This window comes from Pinus tabuliformis, chromosome 8 (genome assembly GCF_031772625.1).
Source record: "Pinus tabuliformis cultivar Carrire ecotype Pingquan chromosome 8, CPIR1, whole genome shotgun sequence".
Taxonomy (NCBI): domain Eukaryota; kingdom Viridiplantae; phylum Streptophyta; class Pinopsida; order Pinales; family Pinaceae; genus Pinus; species Pinus tabuliformis.
In genome coordinates this window covers 2,019,288,754-2,019,299,988 of record NC_142294.1, presented here as the reverse complement: position 1 = coordinate 2,019,299,988, position 11,235 = coordinate 2,019,288,754, and the positions used below count along the sequence as shown (strand labels likewise).

Sequence of the window (11,235 nt, the reverse complement as noted above, 5' to 3'; positions counted from 1 at the left end):
AGTAGCATCTACTTCAACAATGATCTTGAGATTTTTCTTTTTGAGTTCAACCTGGATCATTTCAATTTGAGTTTCTAGTGTTGTGACTTGTCCCTGTAAGATTTTCCTATCTGCCTTTAACCAATTATTCATTTTATACATATGCTCCAACATTCTGCGTAAAGGCAGAGTCCTCCTTACCATATTTTTAGCTTTGTCTGCAATTTCATCATAAAATTATATATGTTTTAACACTTCATTTTGGTATCCTAAAACTCAAGTTTGGTTTTTATAACTTCTTGTATAGCTTTCCTTAACTGTCCATATAGAACATCTATTTCACTTTTTCCTTGAACAAATTCCTTGCCTTTCTTTTTCTTTGTTGGCTTCTTTGATGGTTTTGTTTTGTCCAATGGTACTTCAGGTATCTCCTCAACTTGCTGCATTGATCTTGTGACAGGTTTCCTTGGCCTAAAAATGAAACCATGTTCCTCTTAGGTAAAGTCTAATTTCTTAGCCCTCTTACTTTTCTTCTTGGTTTCAATTTTGGTCACTTCTATAGGCTGCTCAACTGGGTTTTCTTCAATTTCTATAGCTTCTAGAATATTAGTCATCTTGCCCTTCTTTGTACTCTGTTCTCTACTTTGTCTTCCAGTCATCCTCCTTTTAGTGCTTGTGGAAGCTTTAATTACAGGTTGCTCTACCAATGGTTGCTGCTCTGTCAGTGGTTGCTACTCTACTACTGGTTGTTTCTCTGCTACTGGTTGCTGCTCTTTTCTAAAGGTTGTGGATTTAGATTTTGGAGTTTTCCTAGTGGGGGTAGCAACATCTAATTCATATCCTCTTAAGAACAAAAAGGTAAGCCAATCTCTGTTCAATCTATTTAACTCTTCAACCACTAACAATTTGATAAGACCATGATGAAAAACAAAGGTATTGCTTGTGTCTGGTTTAGCTTGAACCTTGTCAGTCGTTTTCCCTATACTTCATAAGAGATAGAAGGGGATATCTAAAGGTTGTTTACATGTGAAGTGGAGCAATAATCTAAAGTGGTATTGGTAGACCATGTGGAACCTTCATTCACATGTAAAATATTTTTGAATAAACATCAACAACTTGGAATAATGCTCCTTACGATAGGTTTTGGAGATGCCCACTATCATATCAATCCCTCGATGTTATTCCTTCAAACATTCATCACAATTTTGTAGCTGGAACATCTGGACTTTAAAACATGTCTCCCCTAACCTTGGGATTTCAGTAGCATGGGCAATGGTGTCTGGAGAGACATTCAAACTCAAGATTCCAACCTTTGTGCTAATCCCGGTGAAATTGGTGGCAAAGTCTTTAGTGGTTTGCGCATGAAAACCTTGCAATTTTTGGCAAAAATGTAGATATCCCATGTTAGAAAATGATTGTATAAAAGGTGGGTCTTCTTCAAGAAATTTCATATCTGTGGGCTCATAATGCACTACAACACCTCCTTTGTACTGTTTTCTGGTTGTCATGCTTATGAACACGTCAGGAGCTGCTTGTGAGATGCTTCCTCTTTACCTGAAAAACAATTTGAGAACACCTAGACCACACTCAAACCATGGATAGAACTGTTTTGACAGCACAAAACCTTATTCAGTAACAACACTTGTGAACATTTGATAGCAACAGATGGTATAAAGTGGAAAAGGAGAGGTACGAGTGAATGAAAAGAAGTGGAGGACATGGGAATTAAGGCAATTTATGACTCAGTACAACTATGACATCACTAACAATCATTTAAAATAATACCATTACACAACAACAAACTTTTGTAGCGAGATAAGTGTTAGGATGAACCATTTTGCTACAGAACTATCGGGGACTTTCGTAGCGAATTCTTGATTTGTTGAACTGGAGTTGTTGTGGAAGTTTGTAAAACTATCAGACAACTCAATTATGAAATGACTAACTCAAAAAAAAATGGAATCATGACCTTTCCTTTTTTATGATGACCCTATCAAACACTAAATGTACCATATGACAACTTTCACATGAACCTAAACATAAAAACCTATCTAAAATGACTAATCAAACTAGAAATTATTTCGAGTGGTTATCATGGATAAAAAAGTACATGTCATTTCATCATCATATCAAAATAAACTTTCCCTATGTAACTATTAATGTATGCATAAAATATAAATCTTAAATATAACTTCAGAATTTTTTTCCAAGGGAATTGGATGAGCTTAACATTGAATAACTATTAAATTCAAAATAGAGAATTCACAATGTTATTCTGCGCAAATTTAACTTGAAACAAATTCTTGACAAGCACCATATTTCACCCCTATAATAACAAGCCAAATATGCCCAAACAAATGCAGACCAGGGTATACCACATCCAACTTGTGCATAAAATACATGCCAAAGTAAACTAAGTTATGCTTTGTGGATTTTAACCACCTTATCATTAAGACATGATTTATGTACACGAGTTGTCTGGCAAGTTTTGATCTTGAGGCAACCTAGAATGTTTCAATGATAATGACATTGGTTCAAAACTTGGTGGCCTTGCTCCTTAAGATGATATCATTAACCAAAGTCTTTCAAGGTGACAATCACATTTATATGAAAACACCAATTCCATGATAATGCAAAGATATATTAAAGGAAACCCTTGTACTAATGCAATTTTCTATACAGTTTCAAGGTGACAATAACATTTATATGAAAACACTAGTTCCATGATAATGCAGAGACACATTAAAGGCATCCCTTGTACTAATGCAATTTTATGTGCAAATGAAGATATAATTATCACCATCTTCCATTTGTAGATATTGAGATTGATGATATTTATCTTCTTTTCTTGGATCTCTTATATAAGAGAAGTCTGAGTTGGAGGCATTGTCTATTTCTGAGTATAGGATGAAGGTAAAAGAATCCCCCTCATTTGGTAGGCAACAACCTGTATTGCTAGGATCTTTATCAAATTTGTCCACTATAGACTTCAAATCATTGGCTTCACTTTTCAAAATTTTAGACATATTTTCCATCACATGATCCTCTTTCTCAACATTTCCCTTTATCCCATTACCTTCTTCATCTACTTTAGATCCCTCAATGTAGGTTTCACAATCCTCTTCACCTTCAAAAGAAGTTTCGGGTATGATAGGAAACCACCCTTTCAATGACATCCCACCTATCCAATCCACATCAAGAGTAGGAGCATCCGAGTGAAGAGGTGGCAGTTGGGAAATGTTTTCATTTTATTTTATTTTGCTAACCAGAGAGGGAACCACTTTGAGTTTCTGTTTCATTTTGTTTCATTTAAAATTAAGGCTGAATAGGCCATTGTTAGTTTTTAAACTTAGGCAAGAAGATCAAGATAGGATTAGTTAGGGACTTGTTTGAAGAAACTGTTGAACAACTGAAAAGTAACTGAGGAACAGTTCCTCAACTATAAAGAAACTTCTAATAATGCATTGAAAAGGGAAAATCAGAGAGGATGGAAGGGCTTCCATCTATAGAGGAGAGAGAGCCCAGAAGTTGTAATTCACAATTATTTGAATTTCTATAAGAGCAAACAATTCAAAATCTGTCATTAAGGAAGTAGAATAATTTTTATTATATTCCTTGTGCATAGATGTTTCAGGCCTCAAAATGAAAGCAAGACGGTGAAACCATTTATTCAAAAGATCCGAATAAGCATTGATAAGCATTTGTAACAAGAAGCATTTCAAAACCAAGAACCAAACAGAGGTACACCAACATATAGATTTCTTTTCTCAACAAAACAAAACCTAGGTACTATTATATTCTGCATTTAAAAGCATTTCTTGTACATCGCATTTTCATTTTTTTCATTCAACAAAATTCATTGTATAAACTCTATAATTTGGAAATCATGGAGGGTTCCAAACCCATGAAAACCAAACACATTACAGTCCACAAGCTAGGCCTAAATCAAACAGCAAGGGCATGAACACCTCAGAGATCACATACAAACACAAAGGAAGAAAAACTCCAAGGGTATAGCCGACTGCAGACAAGAGCAAGCGACAGAGAAATTGCAGACTAAACAAGAAACAAAGTAAGAAAGAAATCACTACAGCCACGAAAAGACCCTACCCGGGTTTCCCTAAGCCTGCAAACAGTCCCCAAGTCGAAGTTGTTGAGCAACGCTCCCTTGGAAGGGCTTGCACACCACCACAGGGCGGGGCAGTAGACAGTTTGAGCCATGAAACCAAAACAATAGTGAATAGCCTACTGGAAGAGGAACAAGGGTTTTTACCTAGAGGAGGATAGATTCCGTGATGGAGGACGAGAGCTGAGACTCGCAACAGAGGGTTTCCACTAGCAAAAGAGCCATGGACGCATTCTGCCTGCTCAGCAAGGAGCCAGAGCATTAGCACCTCAAAAACAAGGGGTGAAATTGAAATTTGAAAGAGAATCTTACCTGAGAGCGAGTTCATCGAGCCATCCCATGAAATAGCTAGATAGGAACCTGAATTTACAGAGCCGAACCATCACCAGACCAAACATCAACATACAAATCACCACAAACAGAGTAAAGAGGAGCTTGAAGAAAATAACAGAGACAAATAGACTTGCGGGACGAAGAAGACCTTAAACCCTCCAAAAACCAGAGTAGTGAATCACTACAGAGAACGAGCAGAGGCACAACATCAACAGACTACACAGAACGAGCAGAGGCACAGTACCAACAGACCTCAGAGAACCATCGAAGCATAGTAAATCACCATAAAGGACAAGCAAGGCAAGAAACCTACCAACCATTGCAAATACCAGGTGAAAGCACAGAGCACTCGCAGAGCCAAACCATCGTAAAGGGGAAAATACTTCCAAACACCCTCGGAAAAATTGATAACCCATAGTTGCAAGCCTGAGGTTAGTATAGAGGGCGGATAGGAAACAATAAACCACATTAAAGTCATACACCAAAAATTTACCACCAAACTTAATTTGGAACTGAAAGAAGTAAATGGTCGCAACCATGTGTCCCTCCTCGGGATCGCCACCAATTTTTGGTATTAGAGCCTATTTTTCCTTTTCTCTCAGTAAAGATGGAGGTAGGGATAAGGGGTCGAGGGAGAGCCATCAGAAGAGTAGCAGATGAAGGGCTACGAGAAGAAATTAGGAATTTAACTGCACGTTTGGCAGCAGTGGGAGCAGAAAGGCGTAGAGATCTAGAAGGTGGGGATGATAGTGAGGAGGAAAACATAGCCACGATGGATGGGTCAGATGACGAAGGACCAAAAATTAATCTATTAAGGTCAGTTTTGTTGGCTAGCAGCAATCCAAGACCAGAGCTCTCAAATTATGATGGAAATTTGTCCACAGAGGCATTGTTAGACTGGATAAGTGAACTAGATAAATATTTTGAGTATGAAGAAATCAGTGAAGACAAGAGGATTAGGTTTGCTATCACCAAATTGAAGGGACATGCAGCTCTATGGTGGGACAAAGTATAGGCAGAAAGGAGGAGATTAAAAAAACCATTGATTAAAAAATGGGGCAGGATGGTTTCTAGAATGAAGAGCAAGTTTCTGCCTAAAGATTATCAAATTTCCCTTTATAAACAAGTACATAACCTAAGGCAGAGAATGACGACCGTGAAGGAATATAATGAAAAATTTATAAAATTAACCTTAGAGTTGGTTATGTTGAAGATACCCCTGAGATAACAACGAGGTTTGTAAATGGTCCATGGATGGAGATCCTAGATGAAATTAGTATCCTTTCCCTAAGACCATAGAGGAAGCTTATCAGAGTGATTTGAAGGTAGTGGAAAAGATTGCTATGAAACAAAATGCCAGAAGAGGACGTGGTTATGGTTGAGGTCGGGGACAAATCTTTGGAAGAGGTAGGACTGCCAATAGCAATGAAGAGGGCAACAGTTCGAAGACTTCGGGAAAAAGTGAAAGGGAAGGCAACACTAGAGGAGGAAGGTCATACCAGCGAGGAAGAGGTAATGGCAGAGGCAGAGGAAATCCCTATCAGTGTTACAAGTGTCACAAGTGGGGACACAGGTCCTTTGAATGTCTTGAAAATGAACAAACCGGGCAGAGGGGAGCATATGTCGCTCAGGCCGATGAAGTGGAGGCACCACCACAGGAGGTGGAAAATATGTCAGAAACCAGGGAAGCCTTGGTGTTGAACAAGGTATTATTAAAACCAGCTAAGGAAGTAGCTGATCAGACGCAGGGGAAAGCATTGTTTCTGACTATGTGCAAGTCGAATGGGAAATGCTGCAAATTAATTATAGACATTGGAAGTATTGATAATCTGGTAGCTATTGAAATGGTGGTAAAATTGGGTTTGAAGAAGTTGAAGCACCCAACTCCATATAGGGTGTCTTGGTTGCAGAAAGGTCACCAACTGCTGGTCGATGAGAAATGTGAAGTAGAGTTTCATATTGGCAAGTACAGGGACAAGGTGACTTGCAATATCATGCCTATGGGCATGTGCCATATTTTGTTGGGTAGACCATGGCAGTATGATAAGAAGGTCGTCCATGACGGGGCAACAAATTGCTACAAGTTTGTTAAATATGGCATAAAGCACACCCTAGTGCCCATGAAGGAAGAGGAAGTTGCAGAAACTAGTGGGACAAAAGCACTACTATTAGGCGAAAAAGAGCTTTTGCGAAAAATGGAGGATGATGAGGTGAAGTATGCAGTTGTGCAAAGGCCAAAACCAGTATTGATCCATATTGAAGTCACTAACTTACCTAAGGAGATACAGGACATGCTACAAGAGTTTAGTGATATTGTGGTAGACGATCTACTAGATAGATTACCACTGAAGCGGAGCATTAGTCACCATATTGATTTTATTCTAGGAGCCAGTTTGCCAAACAAGGCTGCCTACCAGATGAGTTCAAAAGATAATGAAGAAATCCAGAAGCAGGGACAGGAGTTGTTGCAAAAGGACTAATTCGGGAGATTTTAAGCCCTTGTGCAGTTCTGACTGTTTTAGCTCCCAAGAAAGGAGGTGACTGGGGAATGTGCATGGATTCCTGAGCCATTAACAAGATTACTATCAGGTATAGGTTCCCTTTACCTCAGATGGATGATATGATGGATTTTTTGAGTGGAGCAGCGTACTTTTCAAAGATAGACCTGAAAAGCGACTACCACCAAATCATAATTCGAGAAGGTGACGAGTGGAAGACAACTTTCAAGACTAATGAAGGCTTGTATGAATGGATGATTATGCCATTTGGATTGATCAATGCCCTTACCACGTTAATGCGGTTGATGAATGAGATGCTGAAGGAATTCATTGGTAAATTTGTGATTGTATATATGGATGATATACTTACATTCAGCCAGATGAAGGAAGAGCATTTTTGACACGTGAGGTATGTATTGGAAAAATTGCAGCAGAATAAATTACTGAGCAATTTGAAGAAATGTTCTTTTTTCAAGAAAGAGTTAATTTATTTTGGATTTGTGATATCCGAGAATGAACTAAAAATGGATCCAAAAAAGGTTGCAGCCATAGTTAGTTGCCCGTCTCCCAAAAGTTTGTTTGAGGTACAGAGTTTTCATGGATTGGTGAGTTTTTATCGGAAATTTATTAAAAAATTCAGTGGGATTTGTGCACCCATGGTGGACACCATTAAGAAGGAAAATAAGCCTTTCCATTGGACAGAAATGGCAGAGAAGAGTTTTCAGCTACTCAAAAGAAAAATTACTAAAAAATTGATTTGAGATTACCAGACCTTAACAAACTTTTTCAAGTTCATTGTGATGCTAGTGGGATAGCCATTTGTGCAGTACTCAGCCAAGAGGACAAGCCAGTAGCATATTTCAGTGAGAAACTAAATGAAAGCAGGCAAAAGTACACGTCTTATGACAAGGAATTTTATGCAGTGGTTCAGACGCTAAAGCATTGGAGACATTATCTATTGGCCAATGAATTTGTCTTATTTTTAGACAACTCTGTGTCACAATATATTATGTAGCAGCATAAGCTAAACCATAAACATGCGAAGTGGGTGGAGTACCTACAAAGTTTTACGTTTGTGTTGAAACACATCAGCAAACAAGCCAACAAAGTGGCAGATGCGTTAAGCAGGAGGAATTTGATCCTACAAGAAAGTACAATACAAGTATGAGGATTCGAACATATTAAGGACTTGTATGAGGCAGATGCAGATTTTAAGTAAGCTTATGAAGCTTGCCAAAATCCATTGTTGAGAGATAGCAGTTCATGGTTGGACTATAATATGCAGGAAGGGTTGTTGTTCAAAGGAGGGCAGTTGTGTATTTCAGAATGTTCTATGAGAGAGAAATTAATCTGGGAAAAGCAAAATGGAGGTTTAGATGGGAATTTTGGCATAGACAAGACCTTGGATGAGTTGAGCCACTTTTACTATTGGCCGAAGATGCGCAGAGATGTACAGAGGTTTGTGACTAGATGCAAAGTGTGTCATCTTGTAAAGGGACACAACCAGAACACAAGGTTGTATACGCCCTTACCTATTCCGAACAGGCCATGGGACTTAGTTAGTTTAGACTTTGTCTTAGGTCTACTGAAGACACAACGAGGATTCGGTTCCATCATGGTGGTGGTGGATCATTTCACCAAAATGGCACATTTCATTCCATGCAGGAAAACCAGTGACACCACACATGTAGCACATTTGTTCTTTACCGAGATAGTTAGATTACATGGCTTGCTGAAGTCTATTGTTTTGGACCGAGACATTAAGTTTACAAGACATTTTTGGTGAACCCTATGGAAAAAATTAGACACCAAACTAAACTTCAGCTCAGCTTATCATCTGCAGACCGATGGTCAAACCGAAGTGGTGAACCAAAGTCTGGGAAATTTATTGAGGATTTTGGTTGGAGAAAATTCTTGACAGTGGGATTGTGTGCTTGCACAAGCAGAATTTTCTTATAACGATTCACCCTACCGAAGCACGGGAAGTATTCCTTTCCAGATCCTATATGGAATGCACCCACGTGGAGTACATGAGTTACAGGATTTGGGACAGTTGGAGCGCAAGAGTGTTGATGGTGAAGATTTTGTAAAGGCAATCAGCAATCTTCATGAACAGGTGAAATTAAAATTACAAGACAGCAGCCAAGATACAAGTAGAAGGAAGATTTGAAAAGGCGAGAGGTACAATTCAATGTAGGAGACCTAGTATTAGCACACCTATGCAAGGAGAGGTTTCCTGAAGGTGAATACAACAAGTTGAAATGGAAAAAATTGGGCCTTGTGGGATACTTTGGAAGTTTTTTGTGAATGCTTATGAATTGCAGTTATCCCCAAGTATTGGAATTTCACCCATTTTCAATGTGGTGGATCTGTACCCCTACATTGCGGCAAATGAGGAAGACAGTTCAGAAAGATGAACACGGGACACCCAAAATGAGAATGATTCATGGATTAAACAAATGCCCCCAACGAAGCCTCTAGAGATTGAATAGATCCTAGATACCCAGCTGGCCAGACGGACTCGAAGGAAAGAATATTTCTAGTACCTAGTCAAGTGGAAGGGTCATTCTATTGAATATAGTTCTTGGTTAGATGTTGGCTAGATTCAAAGCGCCAATTACTCTATTGAAGAGCTCATGGACAGGAGCCATGAGTTTAATCTACCTCGGGAGCCTGATGCAGGAGCATCTGAGGGAAGAGGCGACAGCTGGGAAATGTTTTTATTTTATTTTATTTTGCTGAATAGAGAGGGAAACACTTTGAGTTTCTATTTCATTTTGTTTCATTTAAAATTAAGGCTGACTCAGCCATTGTTAGTTTTTAAACTTAGGCAAGTAGATCAAGATAGGATCAGTTAGGGACTTGTTTGAAGAAACAGTTGAACAACTGAAGAGTAATTGAGGAACAATTCCTCAACTGTAAAGAAACTGCTAATAATGCATTGAAAAGGGAAAATCGGAGAGGATGGAAGGGTTGCCATCAAGAGAGGAGAGAGAGCCCAAAAGTTGTAATTCACAATTATTTGAATTTATATCATAGCAAACAATTCAATATGTGTCATTAAGGAAGTAGATTAACTTTTATTATATTCCCTGTGCATAGATGTCCCAGGCATCAAAATGAAAGAAAGACGGTGAAACCATTTATTCAAAAGATCCGAATAAGCATTAATAAGCATTTGTAATAGGAAGAATTTCAAAACCAAGAAGCAAACAGAGGTACACCAACATATAGATTTATTTTCTCAATAAAACAAAACCCAGGTACTATTATATTTTGTATTTAAAAGCATTTCCTATACATCGCATTTTCATTTTTTTCATTCAACAAAATTCACTGTATAAACTCTATAATCTGGAAATCGTGGAGGGTTCCAAACCCATGAAAACCAAACACATTACAGTCCACAGGCTAGGCCTAAATCAAACAGCGAGGGCATGAACACCTCGGAGATCACATACAGACACAAAGGAACCAAAACCCCAAGGGTATAGCCGACTACAGACAAGAGCAAGCGATAGAGCAATTGTAGACTAAACAAGAAACAAAGCAAGCAAGAAACCGCTACAACCACGGAAAGACCCTACCCGGGTTTCCCTAAGCCCGTGAACAGTCCCCAGGTCGAAGCTGTGGAGCAGTGCTCCCCTGGAAGGGCCTGCACACCACCACAGGGCAGGGCAACGATCAGTTTGAGCCACGAAACCAAAACAACAGTGAATAGCCAACTGGAAGAGGAACGAGGGTTTTTACCTGGAGGAGGATCGATTTCATGATGGAGGACGAGAGCTGAGACCCGCAACAGAGGGTTTCCACCAGCAGAAGAGCCATGGACGCATTCTACCTGCTCACCAAGGAGCTAGAGTGTTAGCACCTCAAAAACAAGGGGTGAAATTGAAATTGGAAGGAGACGCTTACCTGAGAGTGAGTTCGTCGAGCCATCCCGTGCAGCAACTAGACAGGAACTTGAATTTGCAGAGCTGAACTATCACCAAACCCAACATCAACATACAAATAACCACAAATAGAGTAGAGACGAGGTTGAAGCAAATAACAGAGACAAATAGACTTGTGGGGGGAAGAAGACCTGAAACCCTCCAAAAACAAGAGCAGTGAATCGCTAAAGAGAATGAGTAGAGGCACAACATCAACAGACTACAGAGAATGAGTAGAGGCATAGTACCAATAGACCACAGAGAACTAGCAAAGCACAATAGACCACCATACAAGACAAGCAAGGCATGAAACCTACCAACCATCACAAATAACAGGTGAAAGCATATAGTGCCCGCAGAGCCAAAC

General features: G+C 39.1%; 1 protein-coding gene across 1 annotated transcript; it reads left to right on the top strand.

The window, feature by feature from the left end:
- The first annotated feature begins 5,791 nt into the window (after positions 1–5,791).
- Positions 5,792–6,918, top strand: LOC149244520 (uncharacterized). The gene is made up of 3 exons (XM_089371566.1): positions 5,792–5,911; positions 6,049–6,144; positions 6,349–6,918. Exons 1-3 carry the CDS (start codon positions 5,792–5,794, stop codon positions 6,916–6,918), a joined length of 786 nt encoding a protein of 261 aa, XP_089227692.1.
- The last annotated feature ends 4,317 nt before the right edge of the window (positions 6,919–11,235 follow it).

Excerpts from the sequence above, each read along its gene's own strand:
- LOC149244520 (XM_089371566.1), top strand. The coding sequence starts at position 5,792 with ATGCCAGAAGAGGACGTGGTTATGGTTGAGGTCGGGGACAAATCTTTG. Across the intron at positions 5,912-6,048 it reads GGGAAAAAGTGAAAGGGAAG|AGGGGAGCATATGTCGCTCA; the intron begins GCAACACTAGAG and ends CAAACCGGGCAG. Across the intron at positions 6,145-6,348 it reads AAGCCTTGGTGTTGAACAAG|AAAGGTCACCAACTGCTGGT; the intron begins GTATTATTAAAA and ends TCTTGGTTGCAG.